Consider the following 24082-nt stretch of genomic DNA (forward strand, 5'->3'; position numbering starts at 1 on the left):
CCTAAGTGTGCTACATAAGAGAAGCCATACTTTAATAGACCAATAGCCCATCCAGTCCAACACTCTGTGTCACACAGTGGCCAAAAACCAGTTGTCATCAGGAGGTCCCTCAGTGGGGCCAGAACTCCAGAAGCCCTCCCACTGTTGCCCCCCAAGCACCAAGAGAATAGGGCATCACTGCCCCACACATAGTGTTCCATCTATACCTTGTGGCTAGTAGCTACTGATGGAGCTCTGCTCCACATGTTTATCCAATTTCCTCTTGAAGCTGTTATGATTGTAGTTGCCACCACTTCCTGCAGCAGTGAGTTCCCCATGTTAATTACTCTTTGAGTGAAGAAGTACTTCCTTTTATCTGTTCTAAGCCTACTGCTCATTAATATCATTGAGTACTCATGAGTTCTTGTATTGTGAGAAAAGAAGAAAAGTACTTCTGTATCTTTTCTATTCCATGTATCATTTATTTTATTTTTATTTTTTTTTATTCGATTTATATCCCGCCCTACCCCACCGAGGCGGGCTCAGGGCGGTATCATGACTCTCTAGCAGGTAGGGTTTGAAACCAGGAGGGGAGAGGAGGAACTGGATGAACTGAGAGATATGCCTTTAGGGAGCCTGGCAGCAGACTTGGTTTTGCTTCAGCGTAATGTGCAGAATGGCCATGAAATACAGTCTGGTTTCTTGGTAATTAGTAGTGTTCAATCAAAATGTCATTAGCTCTAGCACTTCTGAAATGCAATTAAAACATGAAGATTAGGACTATGTGCCAGTGTTTGTCCAAGCATTTAGAATTCAGAAGTGTACTTCGTCTGAACATGGAGATTCCGTTTACCTATTACATTGCATGGGCCTAAACCATATGTGTACACATTCATAAGAACTGAAAGAGGAACTTTTTCAATATTAACTGGTCTGAGGTTACTATTTCTTTGCAAGCAGGTCCCGAAAAGTGTAGTAATGTTTAGAACTGTGGAAGAACCAGAGTTCTGTTGTATGGGTCTTTGGGAAACATAAATAGGAGGCAAAACAGGGGTGCTGGAGAACAATATTCATTCTGTATGCTAATATGGAGTGCAGTTAGATCTATACTTCGGAATCAAGCAGCTGAGATTGTTGTGATGAGATCTTTGTTCTTCACACCTCAGAGAATCAAGTACCCTGGGTTTAATTTTGAACTTCTAAACCTTTCCTGGTCTTTAGTCATTCAAAGGCAGTTTGGTAGGCTAGAGGAGTCCACTGATGTTATCATCCATCTTCATCAAAAGACGAGTTCTTAATGCAGAGTTCAAAAGGTGGCCAGCACTTAAAGATAGTATCCTTTTACTATGTTGGATTAGGGGAGCCATTGTCTGACATGTCACCGTGAGCTCATGAAGATGGGAAGAATAGAAAAGAGATCAGAAGAGGTTTTTTTTTAAGCCCACTTGCAGAAGTTCTTGTACAAAAAGAGTCCATTAACATCTCATTATTCTGTTATTTTTTTCCAGTGAGTGTAACAGTAACCGGGACTCTGTGCTGTCCTACACCAGTGTGCGGAGTAACAGCTCGTATTTGGGAAGCGATGAGATGGGATCAGGTGAGAAAGTGCTTTTGTAAAGACAGCATTCAGAACTTAAGAACAGCCTGACTAAATCAGACCAAGAGGTTGCCAGTTCCAGACTGGAAAATTCCTGGAGGTTTGGGGGAGGGACTCAGGGAGGGGAGTGACCTCAGCAAGGTATAATGCCATAGAGTCGACCCCCCCAAAGCAATCATTTCTTCCAGGGGAACCAATCTATCATATCCCCCTCCCAGTCTTTTTTTTTTTTAACTGAAAAGTTCTAGACTCTTTAGCCTGTCCTCATAGGAAAAATGCTCCAAACCCTTGATTATCTTGGTCAGCCTCATCTGTACTTTTTCAGATGTGACTTTTATACAGGCATTAAAAGAGAAGAGTGCAACAACCAGTGTGGAATAAATTGGTTGTAGTCTGCAAGGGCCCTCCTGTTCCCCATTAGTACTTCCACTGCTGCAGCCTGCTACCAACCATTCATTCATACATTCCAAGAATTTATAATCCCCCTTCTCCTACTTTAGAAAGAGCTCACGGAATCCAAATATTAAAACTAAGAGAAAAAACAGGGAGCCAGGAATCTACCACAGATGATAAAAAATGGAATAAAAGCTGTGTGAACAAATCAGAAGAAAGGCATCTGCTTTAGAAGTTCTTACTATTGTTATGTTACCATTGAAGTAAAAGGTTCTCGGAGCAAAACCAGATTGTACTTCTGATTATGATGATGCAGCTGCTATTGGATTTATATCCTGCGTCCACTCCGAATCTCAGAGTAGCTCACAATCTCCTTTATCTTCCTCCCCCACAGCAAACACTCTGTGAGGTGGGTAGGGCTGAGAAAGCTCTCTCAGAAGCTGTCCTTTCAAGGACAACTCCTGCAAGAGCTATGGCTGACCCAAGGCCATTCCAGCAGATGCAAGTGGAGGAGTGGGGAATCAAACCCGGTTCTCCCAGATAAGAGTCCACACACTTAACCACTACACCAAACTGGCTCTCACACCAAACTGGCTCTCTTTCTTTCATAATTAGGTGATGAACTTCCCAATGACATGAGGATACCGTTGGACAAACAAGACAAACTCCACGGCTGCCTTGAGCATCTTTTTAATCAGGTGAGTGACACAAGCATCTGCATGGAGAGCAAAGCTTTCAGTAGCTTTGACTCTTGAAATATTCCGTGATCCCCATCTTTACAGCCAGGGCAGGCAAGTAGCAATGGAAAACTATGTTCAGGGCACATTGGACTGATCATGGGCTGGTGGAACCTAGGTTCTGCTTTGTCTTGCTGAACCAGTGCAAGGCCTGCTTATGCCAGTATTCAGTCAAAATGTCATCAGCTCTAGCCCTTGTGAAATCATCCATTTAGAACATGAGGATTATGACTACCTGCCAGTGTTTGTCCAAGCATTTAGAATTCAGAAGTGTATTTCATCTGAACATGGAAATTCCATTTACCTATTATATTTCACAGACCTAAACTGTATATAGATTGATAGCTGTGTAGGTCAGAAGGAACAGAACAAAGTTTGAGTCCAGTGGCACCTTTAAGACCAACACAGTTTAATTCTGGGTACAAGCTTTCATGTGCTTGCACACCTCTACAGATATTTCTTCAGATCCAAACTGTACACATTTGCCTAATCCTCTTTTAAAACGAATTAGCGGTGATGGCCACAACTTGGCATAGTGAATGCCACACTTATTCGGGGCCCTAAGCAGCTGGTAACCTCTTCCTGAAAGGAAAGTTTGACACTTACCTCTGGGTCATAAAATAATCTTTTATTATTGTTCTGTATTTAATTGTTTCCTATTACCATTCCATTTCCAAATAATAGCAGTGTGGATAATAATGGACTGCCCTAGTCTGTGGTTTGTTCTTATACAAATGATCCTGGCAAATCCTTGCTCTCATCCCTTCACCACTGTTGGCTGGCCAATTAAAGATTTCTTTACACAACAGTCTAATTAAAGAATCCCACTTTCATAGTAAACCGTATTTTGTCACGTCCCTTTCAAAAACTATGGGTTGCGCTTGTCCCTACAAACCTGTTTTCTAGGGAAGTGAACAAACCATATTTTGCAGTTTGATCTTAACAACAAACTATGGTTTACCATGAAAGTCATGATTAAATTGCTGCATGCAAGGACATGATATAGGATGGTTCCTGTGAGCCCAATATTGGAGGGCTTGGACAAGCATGAGGATCCACAAGGTGGTTCTTCTTTATTGCTACTTTATAGGCTCAACATTAAGTCTTGGTGCTGTCCTTTCCTTCCAGTGCTTTCCAGTTGACAGGCCTGCCATATTGTAAATTCTGTTACCAATTGCCAGATGCTGTTTCATTAGAAGAAGGCATTTTGATTCGAGCAAGCATCTGTGTTTTTAAAGCACAGCATGCTTAATTTGTTGTTTGCCCAGTAATAATTAACCTCACTGAAAATTCCTGGAGTGTTTTAAGAATGACCAAAGATGCTTCTTTCTGCAGGTGGATGCTATCAATGCCCTTCTCAAAGGACCAGTAATAAGCAAAGCTTTTGATGAAACCAAACATTTTCCTATGGACCACAGTTTGCAAGGTAAGTTTCAAAAGGATCATCATGAGCCCAGGAGAATGAGCATTTCTTAAGACTTAATGGCCTGGTTAAACTCTGACTATTATTAGGAGCTTGAGACTCACAATCATTTTTCCTCCTCCTCCCTCCTGTATTCTTGCACACCAATCCATCTTCTTCTCTTTTGGGGGCAAACCATGCACCAGTTATACCTGCACCAATGTTAACATGAATCATTACTGCCTTTAACCAGAATTTGTAAATGCATTTCAAACACCGATGTGAAACTTAACCATGGTTAATGTTAAAATAGGTGCAAAGATAGTGTTGCACCATGGGTAATTGCAGAAAGGAAAAGGAGTGGGAATTCATATACAAATGTGAAAGAGGAAAAGATTACTTCCTTCTTTTTAGGATTGTACTGAGAAATAATCTTTAGTACAGGAAGTGATTTAGCTGCAAAGGAGTGTTCCTGTGGACAGAATTCTTTAATCTGTGAATCTGAGATTCTCCCATCTTCTTTCCCTTTGCAACATTAAAAAATGCCCCCAGTGCCATTCATGCGGGACTCCTTTCCCTGAGGAATAGTGTTTCAGGGAATATTTTAGACTGTATTGGAAGGGGGGAGGCAAGAGAGTCAGGCTGTCTAGATGGAAATCCTCCATGCTCTTTCAATTTTAAAACAAATTATTCTCAGGGACAGAGATAAAGTTGGGGGGGCGGCTGTTATTATAGACTCTAGGGATAGAACCCATGTCTTTCATATTTGCTGATAAGGTGCAGTGTAATAAGCTTTTGCATACATTGCACAGAGAAATCCTCCTCTGAAGAGTAAAGGTGAAAAGCACCAGGCACTTAGAAGCTACTGATGGCTCAGAAAACTAAGCCTTTCTTCTGGCACATGGGCAGGTTTGGACTCCTTTCAGATGTGGTTGAACCTCATGGCTGCATCTTTTGTGCTCCCCATATCCAGTGTCACGTAGTGGTTAAGCGTGTTGGAAGCTGGCTGGGTGATCTTGGGCCAATCATACTTTCTCAGTCTAACCTACCTCACAGGGTTGTTGCGAGGACGAAATGGAGAATGGTGTAAGCTGTTTTGGGCGAGAAAGGCATAGTGCATATGAAGTAAATAAATAAATAAATAAATAAATAAATAAATAAATAAATATAACATTACTTTTCCTGTGTATTTAGCTCCCCCATTGTAAGAACACCACAGTGAAAACAAAGGGAATGGCTGAAAATTGCATTTCTCATTCCAGAAACAAACCAGTTTGCCATGCATCTGTTTCTCCCTCACTGATTCTCATATAATTTGAGAGCTTCAACTATTTTTCCATATTTTTATCCCAAACTGTAATTAATTGTAAACCAAGTTTGCATTTTCCTAGATATACCTGCACTTAAGCAAGGATTTTTTGTCACCCTTTTAAATATTTGAATCATTAAAGAATAAATTCTTTAATTCTTTAGAAGGCTGTATGCTCTGCTGCTGGACATCTCTTGTATTGTTGTGCTCATCCTGATTGTTCTCTTTGCAAGCAGCAAACAGCTGCAAGGCTGCAATGTAGACATATAACTCACTCTCCATCCTAATACCCTGACCATGACGTCCTGGTATTTTGCTAAGAGTTCTCTTTGGAAATTCCTTTTTTGTGTGTGCATCTCCACTCTTCTAAATGAGAGTGATCAGCATCATGTCTTTCCCATGCTGCATGCAATGGAATAATATACCATTGTAATTGAAAAAAGGGTCTTGCTAGTCTATTGGTCTAAGACTGAGACTTGACTGTGGAATGCTTTGACTGATCATGCAGAAAGACCCCCAAAGTTTCATAGAAGATGAATGGCCTGGAAAGTTCACATAGGGTCAGTTGTGTTTTGTTGTGAAGCAATCCGCTGCAGTCTCCCCAAAAATTTCTCAAGACATTCTGCTTCTGCTGCTTTTCAGCTGTGACTTTTGGCTTGAAGTTGAATGAATTCTTATCATCTCACTCATTTTCAAATCGATGCCGTCAAATGCGTGCAACAAATACTGTATTTAGCTGATCTTCTAGAAAGCAGAGAGTTTAAGAGTAGGACCCAGGATACACTTGAGCGCATATCTCCCCTTCCTTCCCCCATGCCCTCCCTGCAGCTGATATAAAACACATTTCCTGATCATATGTTGCATTTCCTTTTCATCTCTAAATCTGAATTCTCTCTTCGCTGTGAGAGAATTTCAAATGCTGTGGTCAGAAGAGGCTTATATATATATTTGGTTAGGTCAGCAAATTTAGAATAAGGAAGTTTCCTTTATTCTGACAGATGGCCAATAGATGTTTACCGTAATGGTTGGAAAGTCCCTTTACATTTAAGGGGTTCTCATATAGATTTCATCCATTTTAGGTGAAATCACAGGGAATAATTTAAATGTGGAATTCACTACCAGAGGAGATAGTAACAGGATGCTGGATTTGATGGACCACTGGTCTGATACAAAAGGGCTATTCAGAGATGCACTGCAAATCTTTAAATACAGTATCAGACCACTAGAGTGGCTCAGGCTGGAGCCTGAGGTTATGACTTACATAGGCTTCTGCTGATAGTAGCAGACCTGTGTTTCATTTAGGGACAAGTTTGACATGAATTCTGGCTGGTTCGTGGTTCGTACAACAATGTTCACAAACTGAAGAACCACTTTTTGCTCTTCATGAAAAACAGTTGGGCAGTGGTGAGCAAAAAGCAGGGGGTGAAATGGTTGGGAGTCATTTAAACCCCAGCTTTCTGCTCCCCACAGCTTTTCAAGGGGAGCAGAAAGCAGGGGTTTAAACTTTTAATTGTTCACAAACTGATACAAACTGGGTCAGTTCGTGAACCAGCCTCCTGGTTTGTATGGGTTCATGGATTCATTTGGTTTAACCACAGACTGTCCCATCCCTAGTCTCATTCTCTATCATCTTCCCAGATAGCATTACAATGCGTATTGTGACTGCCACACCCTAAAAGTAGCAGCGGTTGCATATATATGTGGGGTGTGTGGGGTTTTCAACTGTGGTGATATCATGCCTCTGCTTTTGGATTACTGGATCATATGGGGAAAAGAAGAGGAGATGTTGCAGAGCTGCTGCTTTCAGTGACAACCATATAACACTCATATTATGTAGTTCCAGTCTTAGCATCTGGTTTACCACTTTCATTTAACTATATATTTGCATTGTGCACAATGCAGACTCCCAGCTGAGTTATATTTTCCTTTTTTGTTGGGGCAATTAGGCAATTAAGAAAAGAAGTGTTGGCAGGGAGTGTATTTAAGCAGTAGCCCAATCGATCCTCTTAACTACTCTAGATAGTGTTTAGTTGCTTAGACTTCAAAGTATCTTGTTTCCACAGAATTTAAACAGAAAGAAGAAACGACAATCCGGAGCAGGAATAAAATTCAAGTCAGCATCCAAGAAGACCCCTGGAACCTTCCACTCCGCATCAAAAACCTGGTTGAAACCATACAAAAATACGTGGAAGGTCCGTGAATGGGGAAGCTGGAGGAGAACTCTGTTATTAATCTCATTGTTACATAGAAGTTACAGAGGATGTGGTCAACAAGGGTGGGGCAAAAGGGGGAAAATGCTTCAGACTGCAGTGACTGCCAAATTTCATACAAACTGAAAACTGCTGGCAGGTTGTTCTCCCCATGTGTAACTATTGAGTGGTTTTATAACAGTTCTGTTTCCATAGTTAAAGTGCCCTCCTGAACGTTTCAGTTTTACACATTCTAAAGCAGGTGTCTCCAACCTTTTTAAGACTGCAGCTGCCTTTGAAATTCTGACCCAGCATGGTGGGCACAGCCACACAATGGCTGCTGCAGCTTACCTTTGGTCACACAGTGGAGATCTTTGTGGTCTGGTGGCAGCTTCTGTCAAAGCAACATTTTTTTTAAAATTGCACAGCCTATCAAACCTCCAGCCTTGCTAGGCAAAAACCCCACTGGGCCCGCCCACTTTCTCAAAACGCTTGGCAGGCACCTGAAAAGGTGTTGGTGGGCACTGTGGTTCTAAAGGAATGATAGAAGCATGGAAGCTTTCCTCCCTTTGCTCTGTTTTGACTAAGGGAAATAGCTAGTCAACTGTAGCTGAGAAACACCTGAATTCTCCACCCCACCCCACCCCAACCTTCAGAATTCTCTGTGCCTAGCAGGCTAGTAAAAAAGGTGGTCATCCCTCTGTTTCACCATAGGTACAGTCTGCTCTAGCATTCTGTGACTGATAGAACATACTTAGGCTGTTCTTATGCCTCACTGAACACAAGAGGCTGTTTTATAGTGAGCCAAGCCCTTTCTCCAATCATGGTTAGTGTTTTCTAGTCTGATCGGCAGCAGCTCTTCAGGATCTCTGGTAGAGGTCTTTTTCATCACCTGTTACCTAATCCTTTCCACCAGAGATGCCAGGGACTGAACCCTGGGCCCTCTGCATGCAAAACAAGTGCTCTAACAAGGAACCATAGCTGCTCTCTTATTTACTTTTGCAAACCATTATTTCCTTATGCCAGGATTCGGTGGGCCTCAGTCCTGTTCAGTGGCAGGCAGGGACAGAGTGATGGTAGAATCTGGAGCCTCGAAAGCTTCAATGATGTGGATTTTTGAATATGTACAATGCACCTAACCCCCATCAATAAGGAACAACAATCAGCCTGTGTGCAGCTGGGAATAGGAAACCGCTTTGCTTCTCCTTGAGTCCCTGCACTTTAGAAACAAAGCATGGATCAAAGCTTGAATTAAACACAAGGAGATTATTCTCCAGTTTTTATTTGTGCTGTCTTTATTTTCCTTTCTAGATGGAAAGAACCAGTTGCTACTGGCCTTGCTGAAATGCACAGGTAACGAACCTCTTTGATTTGCTGCCATTTTCCGAGCAGTCATCAGCACAGCTTGGAGGCAGGCATGCCGTTTACGTGCTTGTTTTCTTTCTGCTTCAGAGAAAAAAAGGCATTGAGCTGTTGGGATGAATGTATGTTTGATATCACTGGAAAACTGTGCTTGCCTTCCGTGCATATTGGTTTGATAATACAAAGTATCCCATTTATAGGCCAGTCCTCTTTTTGTCCACTTTTGGTCACAGTTGTTGTCTCAAACTGAATATTCCCTTGGAGAAATATAAACAGTATATCCTGTTAGAAGGTTTAGTCACTATGGAGATTTTTTGCTGTAAACATGAATTGGAAAGCTGGAATCCCCTAACAAACAAAGGAAGTAGGGTGGAACCCATGGGTAGTTCTCCAGTGTTCGTATGTATAGGATTTCTTCTTGACCTGTGGAAAATCAATTCAAGATAAAGGAGCTATTGCTTTGTTTCATTTGGTCCTGTTCTCTCTTCCCTCTCTCTCTTTCTCTCCCAGACACAGATCTACAGCTGAGACGAGATGCCATTTTCTGCCAGTCCCTGGTGGCAGCTGTGTGCACGTTCTCTGAGCAGCTATTGGGTGCTCTCAACTACCGATACAATAACAATGGCGAGTATGAAGAGAACAGCAGGGAAGCCAGCAAGAAGTGGTTAGAGCAGATCGCGGCCACTGGGGTGTTGCTCAACTACCAGTCTTTGCTCTCCCCCAGCGTGGTAAGTTGTAGTTTCCTCAAACAAAAAAACAAAACTAGAAACTGTAGCATTCTCAGCTTACTCATCTATTGACCAAGGAGGGAGGGGCAGTGGTTCTGTAAAGAATGCTCTACATTCTGCTCTGCCATCTCCAGTAAAGGATCTAAGGTAGCAGGCATCAGGGAAGACCTTTCTCTGCATGAGATGGTGGAGAGCCACTGATGGTCAGAGTAGATGGTATTGAGGCCAATTTGTGACTGTGCACAACGCAACTCCATATAATTTATACAGCATATATCTTCAAGGACTGGCAAACTGGAATTGTTTTCGTCTCATTAAATGTAATGACAAAGACCACCTTCACAAGCTGCCCCAGCTGCATGAGAACTTCTTTCCATCTGTGCTCTCCTACATAGCCACAATGTGTGTGTGAATATCTTCATCGTATGGGCAGACCCTTCTCAAAAGTCTTTTTCTCACCTTCGTACTCCACCTGTGAGAGGTGGGAGAGACCCATTCCATTGGCCCTTTCTGTATGATGGGTGGTGTTGTACCCAAACCACAGTTGCATAAGTGAACTCCAGTTCTTGCTACATTTGACTTGACCAGCTGACATGACATTCTTAATCTCAGACTACAGTGGAACATCCAGTATTGTGACTAAGGGACATCATTGTTTTTTTCTTAGCCCATACTGAAGGATGTTCCGAAAAATTTTAAATGAAAAGGTTTTAAAATATTTTTTAAAAATGAAAATAAAGAGTTTAGTGCCATGGGGAAGCAGTTCTCATGTTGCTGGGCCTTGAGTGAAGGGGGAGGGGCATGCTGTTGACTTTAAAGAGATGAGAAAGAGGGAATTTCAGCTGCTGCAGGTCTTTTTTCATGGCTGCATGACAAGCAGTATTTGCCTAAATTCCCTCTTCTAGCAACTATTAAAATTACAGGAGCTTCCAGCTTGCTTTGGCACCCAAGAGATGAAAGCAGAGCGATCCTTTCAAAAATTAAAAGTAGGTCCCATGTTGCAGGTTGTGAATAATGGTGGGCTGTCATCCTGAGAAACTTGAAAGCTAATGCGGTGGATTCTAGGGTAGAAGAGACTAGGAACAGTAGCATATTTTGTGTAGTCATCTGTCCTCTGCTGGTGAAAGGGTGTAGCTCACATTGCATAAAAATGTCCATGCAGCTTCTGAAGTAACCCAGCATACTGGTAAAAAAAAAGAGTAAGATACATGAATAATGTCTAGGCTAAAAAACCCACAAAGCAGTGTTGTTCATTTGCTTAGTAATAATGATAACAATAATAGCGCCTTTAAGAAACACTTTTAACCGTATGGTAATATTTCTATTCTATATTTAACAGGTGTCTGTGCCATTATTGTAGTAAATACCAGAAGGGTTTGCAAATAGTGTAAAAGCCAGGCCTCGGAGTCAGTGGGAGCTCACAGGAGCACAGCTCCTGAACCTTTCTGAGAGTTCCATCTCCTCCTTCTGATAGTTCCACCTCCTTATAATAATAATAATAATTTTTTATTTCTATCCCGCCCTCCTTGCCGGAGCGGGCTCAGGGCGGCTCACAACATAAAATAAACACTACATCGGTTTTACATTATAAAACATGGTTAAAACAGTTATAAATTATTAAAATTAACATAACATAACAACATGGCGTTATAACATTAGATTTGGTAGACTTCTAAGAATAGGACATTAAAACATTTCCAGCAGCATGCCTAGCTTTGTCATTGATTCTGTCACTAGTTGAAGGCCATCCTGAAAAGGTGGGTCTTACAGGCCCTACGAAATTGATCTAAACATCTTAGGGCCCTCACTTCCTCAGGAAGTTGGTTCCATAGTAGTGGAGCAGTGACAGAGAAGGCCCGATCCCGGGTGGCCTTCAGTCTGGCCTCCCTTGGCCCAGGGATATTCAACTGGTTTTTCCCAGATGACCTCAGTGCCCTCTGGGGCTCGTGTGGGGAGAGACGGTCCCTCAGGTAGGTAGGTCCTCGGCCATATAGGGCTTTAAAGGTAATAACCAGCACTTTGTAGCGAACTCGGTATACCACTGGCAGCCAGTGCAACCCGCGCAGCCCCGGCTGTATGTGCTCCCATCTTGGGAGCCCCAGCAACAGCCTAGCCGCCGCGTTCTGCACCAGCTGCAGCCGCCGAGTTCGGCACAAGGGCAGCCCCATGTAGAGGGCGTTGCAGTAGTCCAGTCTCGAGGTGACCGTAGCATGGATCACCATTGCTAGGTCACGGCGCTCCAGGAAGGGGGCCAACTGCTTCGCCCGTCGAAGATGAAAGAACGCGGACTTGGCAGCGGCCGCTATCTGTGCCTCCATTGATAATGAAGGCTCCAGAAGAACCCCCAGGCTCCTGACCTTATGTGCCGCTTTAAGCTGCACACCGTCAAGAACCGGCAAGGGGATTTCCCTTCCCAGGGCACCGCGACCCAAGCAAAGGACCTCTGTCTTCGTTGGATTCAACTTCAGCCCGCTCAGTCTGAGCCAACCTGCCACGGCTTGCAATGCTAGGTCCAGGCTTTCTGGGACGGAGCCAGGCCGGCCATCCATTAGTAGATAGAGCTGGGTGTCATCAGCATATTGATGGCACCCAAGCCCAAACCTCCGGGCAATCTGGGCAAGGGGGCGCATATAGATGTTAAACAACATCGGGGAGAGAACTGCCCCTTGTGGCACCCCGCATACTAGTGGGTGCCTCCGGGACTGTTCCCCCCCAATGGCCACCCTTTGTCCCCGTCCTTCGAGGAAGGAGGAAAGCCACTGTAAGGCCAATCCCCCAATCCCCGTGTCGGCGAGCCGGCGGGCCAGTAGCTGGTGATCGACCGTATCAAATGCGGCCGACAGATCCAACAATATCAGCACCGCCACGCCGCCTCGGTCCAGATGCCGCTGGAGGTCATCCACTAAGGCGACCAGCACTGTCTCCGTCCCATAACCAGGACGAAAGCCGGACTGGCGAGGGTCTAAGGCGGAAGTGTCATCCAAAAAACTCTGCAACTGTAACGCCACTGCCCTCTCTATGACCTTACCTAAAAATGGTAGGTTAGAGACCGGTCGATAGTTTGCCAATTCGGCCGGATCTGCTGTACTCTTTTTTAGGAGAGGGCGGACCATGGCCTCTTTCAAAGATGTTGGAAATTGCCCTTCCAAGAGGGATCTATTTACGATATCCCGTATAGGATATCTAAGCTCCCTCTGGCAGGATTTAATTAGCCAGGAGGGGCATGGGTCAAGGTCGCAAGTTGTAGGGCGTACAGTTGAGAGGACTTCGTCGACTTCCCCAAGACTAAGCGCGTCAAAGTGATCCAAGATAACATCAGGAGACAGGCACGGAGCCCCGGGTTCATCTACTGCATTCAATGTGGCAGAAAAGTCCTGGCGGAGTGACGAGATTTTATCTGCAAAAAATTTCACAAAAGCCTCACAGCCTATTTCCAATTCTCTCATATTTGGTCTGCCTTGGGGCAGAGTGGTCAAATTTTCAATTATCTTAAATAATTGTGCTGGGCGCGAATTTGCAGATGCAATCCTAGCCGCAAAGTAATCCTTCTTTGCGGCTTTGACTGCCATCTTATAAGACTTCATAAACGTTCTATAGGATGCTCTCGTCGCTTCGTCACGAGTATGCCGCCACCGCCTCTCTAGTCGTCTGAGACCCTGTTTCAGTTGGCGTAGCTCCGGGGTGTACCAAGGAGCCAGCCTACTTCGAGGGCGCAGAGGACGCCGGGGTGCAATTTCGTTGATGGCCCTGGATAACCTGTCATGCCAGGTATCTACCAGGTCATCAAGGGAATTGCTAGGGGGCCAGGGGTCCCGCAGAGCCCTCTGGAACCGCTCAGGGTCCATCTGACTCCGCGGGCGAGCCAAAATAGGCTCGCCGCCTATACAGGGTTGAGGAGGTGCACCCATACGAGCCTTGAGGGCTAGGTGGTCCGACCATGGCACCGCCTCTACTGCGATATCGTCCACCAAGATCCCGGACGCAAAGATCAGGTCTAACATGTGCCCGGCCTGATGCGTGGGGGTGGTAACAAATTGGGAGAGTCCTAGTGTCGCCATGGAGGACACTAGGTCCAGCGCCTGATTGGAGGCCGCGTCGTCTGCATGGACATTGAAGTCGCCCAAGACCATAAGCCTCGGGAACTCCAACGCCCAGCCCGCCACCGCCTCCATCAGGGCTGGTAAGGCGCCGGCTGGTGCGTTAGGCGGACGGTACACCAGCCAGATCGCCAACCCCTCCCCCACTTCCCACGCCAAACCGGCACACTCCAAGCCCTCGATCGTTGGGGCCGGGAGAGCCCTGAAGGAGTAACCCTCCCGTATGAATAGCGCCACCCCTCCCCCCCGGCCAGTTGTCCGTGATTGGTGAAAGACCAAGTAACCCGGGGGCGCCATCTGGGAGAGAGCCACCGTCTCTCCATCCCGCACCCAGGTCTCGGTCACGCAAGCCAGGTCCATGTCCTGCTTAAGCAGGTAGTCCCTAAGGATTGAGGTCTTATTATTTATGGACCTGGCATTACATAACACCAATGACGGAGACTGGCTTTCCCTCTTAGCCCCACTACCTGCCACCCTCGGGATGGGACGCAGACCGGAAGAGGGCCGAGCACTACCTTGTCTCCGCCTCCTTCCCACATAATTCCGTCTGCTCCCACCGTCATACCTTCCCCTCCCCATGAGCACTGGGATCCCTAGGCCAGACATCCGCTCCATACCTGATCCTTCACTAGTGTCAGTTTGTTTACTGCCCAGTTATCTTCTCCAGAGCTTAACCACCCTCACCCTCCTTTGTTTCACAATTCCAATTTGCCTGGCCCTTTAATTAATTAATCTATAGTTAATTAAATTAAACCTTCCCCCACCTTATCTCCATAATTTAAGTGGCTAAAACTTTAATCGTCTATGGCATATTAATAGATAATTAAATATACCCCCTATTAACCCTCCAGTTTAATCTGCCAGTAATAATAAATATGCAATCGATCAAGCCAACAATTAATAAATCACTAATTAATTAACTAATTAACAATGTAGTCTCTTAAATTACCGGCAATAAACATCCCATGAGGTAGTCAAGCTACTAGTCTGGGCAGTGATCTTACATTCTTAAAGTGGTCTTACAGTCTTAAAGTGCTAGTGCTTTTGGTGTTTTCGGCTTCCAACTGGATTTCTGTTGGCACAGTCTATCTGTTGTCCCAGGTCCCAGGTCCGATGTTCTCCAATAGCTAGGGGGCTCAGGAGAGCTGAAACTTCCGCTGTGTCCCCCTAGTAGCCCGGATTGAGCCCTAGTGAGCTGGCTCAAAAGGGGTTCTAGCTCCGCCGTCACTGTCTCGGGGTGCAGTCTGGTTCTTATGCTCGGCTCGCCCGATCTCCGTTCACCGTTTGCCCTGTACAGGGCCACCTGGTTGCGGGCGTCTGGCTGTCGGCTTTGTTCGCACCCCCAGCTGTGATCGCCGTCGCGTCGTCCCCACAGCTTCCGTTGGCTCTGGTTGGAGCGGGCCAGCTGAGCTGCGTCTCGTCTCTTCTGCTGTTGCTGTTGTCTATTTCTCGCCGCCATGCGCGGTGCCTCTCGCTCTCACCGGCTGCTCCGCGCACTTCAGCCCACAGCTCCGTGTGTTCCTGGGTCGCACCATGACTCCAGTCAGTGGCCGCGTCTCCTCTCCGCGCCGGCCTGCGCTGGCCCGGCTCGGTCAGCACTCCAGCCCGCGGCCGCGTCCCTTCTCCGCGCCGGCCTGCGTCGGCCCGGCTCGACCAGTGCAACGCCCCAGCTCTCGACCCGCTCCACTCGCGACAGAAAGCCACCGCCACTTCGGTGTAAGTTGGTTTCTTCTTTCTACTCGCTCCAGTCGTTCCGATATTCTCACTGCTGGTGTTTACTGTTGTATTCTATGGCTTATTTGATGTTGGTTGAGTTTAAATCGTCGGAGCCTAACGCCTATGCTCCGCTCGTCGTCGCCATCTTGCTTGCATCTTGCCCATTGATTAGTATGTGCAGCTGCATAACAATCCCTGGATGAGCTCCACCACCTATTTTTCTACAAAACAACCCCTGGTAAAAGCAATTACAAAAAAAAATCCATATAAATGGTAGCAAAGGCAGCAAAAATGCAACTAATTGCATCAAACCATTGGAGTAATAATCATCAGATTAAAAAACACCAACAAAACCTTCAGATCGGACGAAGCATATAAAGCCCTTAAGATCTCTCATTAGAAACCATCAGTTGAAAACTGTATTTAAAATATCTATAAAGCCAGTTTTGTATAGTAGTTAAGAGCATCATCATCATCATTTTATTTATATCCCGCCTTCCCCGCCGAAGCAGGCTCAGCAGACTCTGGTCTGGAGAACCGGGTTTGATTCTCCACTCTTCCACATTTCAACCAGCTGGGTGACCTTCTCAGCCCCATCTGCCTCACAAGGTGACTGTTGTGGGAAGAGGAAGGGAAGGTGATTGTAAGCTGCTTTAAGCCCCCATAAAAAGTAGATAAAATCAGCGTATAAAGACCAACTCTTCCTCCTCCTCTTCCCTCCTGCTACTACTATGCCTGCTTGTCTTATGAGAATCTCAGGACCCAACTATTAAAACTTTCAAAAGGGGGCTGGGGGAGGGGGGCTGTCAAGCTACAGCTGACATAGCAATCCTGTAGGGTTTTCAAGGCAAGAGACTTCAGAGGTGGATTGCCGTTGCCTGCCTCTGCTCAGTGATCATGGGCTTCCTTGGGTAATCTCCTATCCAAGTACTAATCAGGGCTGACCCTGCTCAGCTTCCAAGATCTGATGAGATCAGGCTGGCCTGGGTTATCAAGATCATTAAAAGACAGATGGGGTAACCTTCCTGCGGTCCACTCATCTCATAGTGTCTGTGGACACAGCTGAAGGGGAGGGGGAGCACAGAGCCTCGATCAGGTAGCTCAAGGCAGATGGATCTCCTTAGAAATGCAGAACAGCATCAACTGGCTGAAATTACAAGCGATCAGGTTAGCGCTGGTTGCCATCTGGGATCTTTTGTATTGTATTGGTAAGGACCAGGGGTGGAATTCTAGCAGGAGCTCCTTTGCATATTAAGCCACACACTCCTGATGTAGCCAATCCTCTAAGAGCTTCCAAGGCTCTTTTTTGTAAGCTCTTGGAGGATTGGCTATATCAGGAGGGTGTAGCCTAATATGTAAAGGAGCTCCTGCTAGAATTCCACCCCTGGTAAGGACCAACGCAATGGAAAAAGCTTATGTCAGCTGCCAGGGTGGTACCAGAGCCATTACTCTCTACAGGGAGGCAGAACTCTCTTCCTGTGGGTGAAACAACACCTAATGAGTCTGGGGGTCCTATACCTGCAAGGCCTATCAAACATCCAAGCTGATTGGCTGAGCAGGAAGGATTGGATCCGATTTCAAGTTCATCCAAGGTTTTTCTCCCCAACTTCACAGTTTAAACGAGGCTGTACAACAAGCTAGCCCAAATCTGACCCGAGTGGGAGCACTCTGCTTCCCTCTAGCTCAGTTGAACTTTGGGCTGGTTTTCTGTGCCAACCTCGTTTAAATGAGGCTTCATTAGAAACCAGCTGAAAGTTGACCCAGGCGGGAGCACTCTGCTTCCTTCCAGCTCAGCTGATCTTCAGGCTGGCTTCCCCTGGTGCCTCATTTATATGAAGTTGCAGGAGAACCCAAAGCTGACCTGGCAAAAACACTCCACTTCCATCCAGCTCAACTGAGCTTCAGGCTAGCTTCCCTTGCAGCCTCATTTAAGCAAGGCTGCACAAGACTAACCTGAGCAGAAACGCTCCACTTCCCTCCAGCTCAGCTGGGCTTCAGACTGGTTTCCCATGGGGCCTCATTCCTGTTCACTCATCTGATCCTTGAACTGGCTTCTGCAGTACCTTTAGACTTTAAAGCAGGGGTGTCAAACATGTGGCCCAGGGGCCAAATCAGGCCCCTGGAGGGCTCCTCTCAGGCCTCCAAACAACTGGCTGTCATCTGCTTCCTTCTGCATCACAGCTTGCTTTGCCAGGCTTGCTCAAACACCCAGGAGCTACAGAGCAAAGCCTCTATTTTCTCCATTGGCTGTGGAGGGAAGAATAGCTTGCTTTGCCAGGCTCTCTCAATCACACAGCAGAGCTATTGAGCCAAGCCTTCCTTCTTCTGGCTATAGTTCCTCCCCTTCCTGGTCCCCTGGGGAAGGAAGAAAAGAGCCAGAGCTTCCTTTGCCAAGTTTCCTGGATCACACAGGAGAGATACAAAGAAAGCACCATTAAGACTAATGAGTGCTAATGTTTAAACATGTTTTGTTTTAAGCTTTTAAAAAATCCTTGTCTTTGTCTTTATAAAGTTTATGTGTCTGCTATCTGGGATTACATTTTATGACACACATGGCCTGGCATGACAAGGTCTCATTTATGTCAGATCTGGCCCTCATAACAAATGAGTTTGACACCCTTGCTTTAAAGGGATTGCTGTAGAATGGATTGCAATGGTTTTCCTCCTTCCTTCGGGGACGGGGACAAAGGGTGATGCTTGGTGAGCAGTCTTCCCTGTGGCACCCACTTATATGTGGAGTGCCGCAGGGAGCTATTCTCTTGCCCATATTATTTAACATCTATATGTGCCCCCTTGCCCAGATTACCCGAGGTTTTGGACTGGGCTGTCACCAGTATGTTGACGACATCCAGCTCTATCTGTTGATGGATGGCAGACTGTCTTCTGCCCCTGAACAGCTGTCCGAGGCATTAGGAGCCATGGCTGGATGGTTACAGCAGAGTCGACTGAAGTTAAATCCAACTAAGACGGAGGTCCTGTACCTGAGTCAAGGGGGGGGTGTGGTTCGTGCATCCAGCTCCCAGCCCTGGGCAGTGCCGTTCTGGTACTGGCCCAACAGGTGAAGAGTCTGGGGTGATTCTGGACGCCTCCTTCTCCATGGAGACCCAGATTACAGTGGCTGCTGGGTCTGCCTTTTTCCATCTATGGCAGATCAGGCAGCTAGCACCATACCTATCCCCCAAGACCTGGCTACAGTGACCCATGCAATGGTGACTTCCAGGCTGGACTACTTTAACTCGCTCTATGCTGGCCTACCTCTGAAACTGATCTGGAAACTGCAGCGGGTGCAGAATGCGGCACCTCTCCTGCTGACTGCATCACCTGTATGGGTGAGCATATGGCAAGCGCTCCGTGACCTGCACTGGCTGCCTATAGAGTACCGGATCCATTTCAAAGTGTTAGTTTTGACTTTTAAGACCTTGCGCAGCCTGGAATCAACATACCTATGGGACCGACTCCTCTCATATACGCCCTGGAGGTCACTTTGTTCACCCTCCCAGGATCTTCTGATAGTCCCTGGCCCAAGAGATGCCCGTCTTGCCTCTACCAGGGCCAGGACTTTCTCGGTCCTGGCCCCGACCTGGTGGAATCAGCTCCCTATGGAGGTCTGGGCCCCTACCTGGCTTGCTGGCCTTTTGTAAGGCCTGCAAAACAGAGCTGTTCAGCCAGATCTTTGGATGAGGCAGCGGGCATCTATTTATCGATCGGTTGGCCTCCCCCCTACTGCTCTGCTGCTCTACTGCACTACTGTACTGTGATGCTGTATTGCGGTACTATTTTGTGCTATACCACCTTGCTGTCATGTCATCTTGCTGAATCACTTTGCTGCACTTTGATGAATGTTGTAATTGGTTTTATTATGATTTTATTTCTATTTGCTGTACTCCACTCTGAGCCCCCAATGGGGGAATGGGAGGAATATAAATAAACCAATGATAATAATAATAATAGAAGCCCAACAGATAGCTGAAAGACAGGATTTTTAGATCTACCATGAATATATCCAGAAATTTTTGGGATTCCCCCCCCCCCCCCGGGGAAAATCCCAGATATCCTGAGATGCCGGAATATGCCAAAAAATACTGATACACTATTTTTCAGATATATTTTTTTCTTTGATAGATCCAAATACACACTCCTAAGTTCTCCTGCTATTTCCTTTCTCCAGTGCCCAAGTTGCTGGCAGGCAATGAGAGGGTGTCCCGTTAGAAAAAGATCCTATGATTTGTTTTTATATGATATTTGAGTTGGTTTTGGATGGTGTGAGATAGGGCTGAGAAGGAACCTTTCTTGAAGGTCTTGGGTAGCTGTCAGCAAGCCCTGCAAAGAACAGCCTTCACCAGTATCACATCACAGAAAACATCCTTCAGTTATGTTTTCATCAAAGGGGTCTGGAGAAAAATGCTATGATTTCCCTTCTGGTTCCACACAGCTTGCTGGAGAGGAAGATGTATGTGCTGGTGATTCCTTGCAATCTATCCATCTACTTCTGTTTGTTTCTCCCTCAGAAAGAGGAGCGAACGATGCTGGAGGATATCCAGGCTACCCTTTTGGAACTGGACAAGGTTGCTTTTTACTTCAAGCAACTGGACGAGTGCTTTGTAGCAAGTGAGCCCATTTGCTAGTTACTACTACTCTGTGGAGATAGATGCCAGCAGGGGTGGAATTCTAGCAGGAATTCCTTTGCATATTGGGCCACACACCCCTTTTTTAGCCAGTCCTCTAAGAGCTTACAAAAAAGAGCCTTGTATGCTCTTAGAGAATTGGCTACATTAGGGGTGTGTGGCCTAATTTGCAAAGGAGCTCCTGCTAGAATTCCACCCCTGCATGTTAGTATGTCTGTAACAGTAGAAATGAGCAAGAATCCTGTAGCATCTTTAACAAAATTTGTGGAAGGGTATGAACTTTCCTGAGTCACTGCTCACTTCTTCAAATACTTCTTCAGTAAGCAATGACTCATAAAAGTTCATACCTGGCCACAAATTTTGTTAGTCTTTAAGGTGCTATTGGACTCTTGCTTTTTTCTACTACAGCTCTGTGGCTAATTTTCCTGTAAATTTGCATTCACTCCTGAAATGTGCTAAGCCATCTGCTGTGTGAAGCATTCTGGTTCCATAATCTCTGTGGATTGTTAATTAGAACTGTGCATGCCACATTTTATTTGCTAAACACCTGGCAGGAGTGCAGTTAATTCTGAAATATGACTGTGTTCTGTTGTTTGCTTAATTTTATTATTTTATGATATTGTTACACAGCACTTGTGGATATAGTGGATTTTTTTTCTTAAAGAACCCCACCCTTAACTGACTACAGTTAGTAGAACTGATAAACATTTAATAATCAGTTTTAAATCCTTCTTTAAGACCACTGGATTCCAGTGGAATTAGAAAAGTGTAACTCTGGTTAGGATAGCTCTGTAAATCTATCAGTTGTTACTAGCCATGATAATGAAATGTAAACTTAATGTAAATGTAAACTCTGAACATCGGGTGCTGGAAACAAACAAATATGGAGTTCCTTGCATGTATGCCTCTAGGAACAGGATGTTAGCTTAAATATACCAGGGTGTCAAACATGCGGCCCGCGGGCCATATCAGCCCTGCAGAGGGCTCCAATTAGGCCCTCCAGCAACTGGCTGTCCTATGCTTTCTTTTCCCTTGCCTGCTTTTTTCGGTCGCCATTTTGTGTTTCTCTCAGTATAAGCCTGGGCAGCAAAGCAGCCTTTCCCTCTCCCCCCTCCCTTTTCCCAAAGTGTAGAGGAGGGAGGAGCAGCCTCAGCCAATGAGGGAGCTTGGCTCTATAGCTCTGCTGGGTGATTGTTTGCCAGGTCAATTTATCATCCTGCAGAGCTACTGAGACAAGTCTTTCTTCCTTCTAATGAATGGCTGAGGCTCCTCCCCCTCCTCATTCCCAGGGGAAGGAAAGGAAGAGCCAGAGCTTCCTTTGTGCTGTCCCCACCATCAGGAGAGCTACAAAGAGTACTTTTAAGACTAGCAACGTTTTAGTGAAGGTATGAGATTTTTGCCTTGCTACAGAGAGAGAGAGTATTTTGTTGGGCTTGTTATGGGAGTCACTAGGTTCCCCTCCTCTTTTTCACTGTAGTCATGCCCTCCAGTCTTTCTCAATAGGAAAGCATGTGAACTATTTAGAAGAGAAATATCAGCATTAGGCTGACAGTGTGTTCCACATCAGGATTGCCCAGCAAATATTCCTTAATTTTTCTTTCACGTTTTCCTTTGATTGGGGGTCTTGAATTTAGACTTCCCAGATAGTAGGCTGACACTGACCACTGTACATGACTCTCTCGCTGTTCTTGTAGTTTTTTTGGGGAGAAGTTGTATTTTTTTTTTAGTTGTAGTCATTTTTCTGGGGAAGATTATAGTTTTATAGACAAGCACATAGTCCTCAGTCTGTGCCATGGTGCCTTCACATGTTCTTGACCGGTACATGAAGCAACTTCTGTACAAAAGCTCACAATGACCAGCTGCTTCATGTTCCTCTGTGTCTTAGGCTCAAAGCATTGACCATGAGATGTCTGTAATGAATGTCAATGAATCAAAAGTAGGTTTGCAACTTACAGATGTGCACACCTGAACAGCACATATTCAAAACTGGTACAGCACAAACATTGTCTGCAGTTTTTGATGCAATAATTCATAGCAAGAGGTGACATTTATCAGAGACTGTAAAACAAAATATTGCAAGCATGCGAATATTTTAAGCATGTTTTATTTTAAGTTTAAAAAAATCTTTGTGTGTCCATGCCCTGTATAAAGTTTATATGTCCGCTACCTGGCATTCCATTTTATGATACCCATGGCCCGGTCCGACAAGGTCTCCTTTATGTCAGATCCAGCCCTCATAACAAATGAATTCGACACCCCTGATCTAGACCTTTGGTCTAATTCAGTGGGCCTGTTCTTTGTTAAAAGATCTCTGTTGCCTGATAAGATTTCAGAGTTTCAGTTCTAGTCTCATCATATCAGCCACCTCAGCGATCCAGTTTCCTTCAAACACTGGAACACTATATCCTTGTTTCCCCAGATACCCACGTCTTCTATCATGTTGAAGGGAATCGGCAGCTTCTAAAGGTCATCTTTTACCTGGACAGCTACTACTTTTCCAAACTGCCTTCCCGATTTCAAAATGGAGGAAGTCTGAAGTTGCATGCCGTGCTTTTCACAAAAGGTAAAGGTGAAATTCCCCCCATATTCCACTCCTTAAACCATGAGCTGTAAATGTAGTTAGTGTACACCAGGCTTTAATTATAATACAGATGAACAACATCCCTTTCCAGGGGCCCCTTTACAGGTAAGTAAAGAATGAGGCCATGGGAATTAAATTTTTAAAAGCTTAAACCTGATCACAACAAGTAAATACCAACTAGGAAACATGCTTGCAGTGCAGAAACTGTGAGAATATGTAAACCTACAGACAGACGTAATAAAGCTTTTTATGGTATTTAGATTACATATGAAGGGTTAGACTCATAAAGTTAATAAAGTTAATAAACCCATTTCTAGAGCAAAAGGCAAGTGGAGTGATGAACAAGTGCATGCATGTGCTGAGCCTGAAGTAGACAACTTTTTTGGCTGAATACAAACAAAACCCTTAACATCTACCTGTGAACATGTCTGTTGCTGGCAAACAAAGGGGGAAGAAATTGGAGACAGAATTGCATTTAGCTAAGCATGCTGGGGGCATTCTGAGCCTTAGTGGTACTCCCAGGGCCTGGGGTGGCGGGGGAGGTTCCACAGTCCCTAGCATCCAATTACATTGATGGGCAGTAGGTTAAATAAGAATGAAAGCAAATACTATTTTACACAGAGAGTGATTAAAATGTGGAATTTACTTCCAGAGGATGTAGTGATGGCCCCAGGAACAAACAGTTTTAAAGAGGGATTAGATAGATTCATGGAGGTTAAGTCTGTCAGTAGCTACTTGCCATGGTGATTGAGGGGAACCTCTACATTCAGAGGTACTAAACCCCAGAGCCAGGAGGCAACCTTAAAGGAATGCCTTGGCCTTTATGCCCTGTTGTTGGCCATCTGGAGGAACTGATTGGCTACTGCGTGAGATGGGATGCTTTACTAGATAGACCATTGGTCTGATCCAGCAGGGTTCTTCTTATGTGGACGCATAGAGGATTCTAATCCCTTCATCCATTTGCCTCTTTTGCTTTAAAAAAATTGGACCCCCATCACCTGATTTGCACATGGCTGAGACACATCCAGATTTCAGCAGCCCGTTCAGCAGTTTTCATGGGTTGGTTGAGTCTTCGACTGCTTTCACATGAGTTATCCAATATGTGTGAAAATAATTCCAGTAACCGTTAGTAACTTCCCCAAAACTGGTCCAGACCCCCGTATGGAGGTGCATGTATTAATTTGCCTGTATTCATTTGTTGTTGCATTAACAAGCATATAGAAAGTCAGCACTGAAGCAAAATTGTCCTCAGGACAGATTTTTAAAAGAAGATGTTAAATTTTAGTGCAGCCAGATGCATGGCCAGGTAACTCAACAAAATGGAGAGTGCATGCTTGGTCAGCGGAGTGTGGCTGGTTACAATTTTT

The 24082-nt window shown here is 45.2% G+C and overlaps 1 protein-coding gene across 3 annotated transcripts in view; it reads left to right on the plus strand.

Annotated features, from left to right (window-relative positions):
- PREX1 (phosphatidylinositol-3,4,5-trisphosphate dependent Rac exchange factor 1) overlaps positions 1 to 24082 on the plus strand; it is a 346981-nt gene that overhangs the window by 307318 nt on the left and 15581 nt on the right. For all 3 annotated transcript variants that reach the window (XM_060230830.1, XM_060230833.1, XM_060230832.1), the window contains exons 27-34: positions 1488 to 1576; positions 2585 to 2667; positions 4042 to 4132; positions 7481 to 7609; positions 8918 to 8959; positions 9479 to 9696; positions 20018 to 20117; positions 22554 to 22697. In XM_060230830.1, the coding sequence (XP_060086813.1) occupies positions 1488 to 1576; positions 2585 to 2667; positions 4042 to 4132; positions 7481 to 7609; positions 8918 to 8959; positions 9479 to 9696; positions 20018 to 20117; positions 22554 to 22697 (896 nt within the window). The remainder of the gene's footprint in view (positions 1 to 1487; positions 1577 to 2584; positions 2668 to 4041; positions 4133 to 7480; positions 7610 to 8917; positions 8960 to 9478; positions 9697 to 20017; positions 20118 to 22553; positions 22698 to 24082) is intronic.

This window comes from Heteronotia binoei, chromosome 2, assembly GCF_032191835.1.
Source record: "Heteronotia binoei isolate CCM8104 ecotype False Entrance Well chromosome 2, APGP_CSIRO_Hbin_v1, whole genome shotgun sequence".
NCBI classification, from domain to species: Eukaryota; Metazoa; Chordata; class Lepidosauria; order Squamata; family Gekkonidae; genus Heteronotia; species Heteronotia binoei.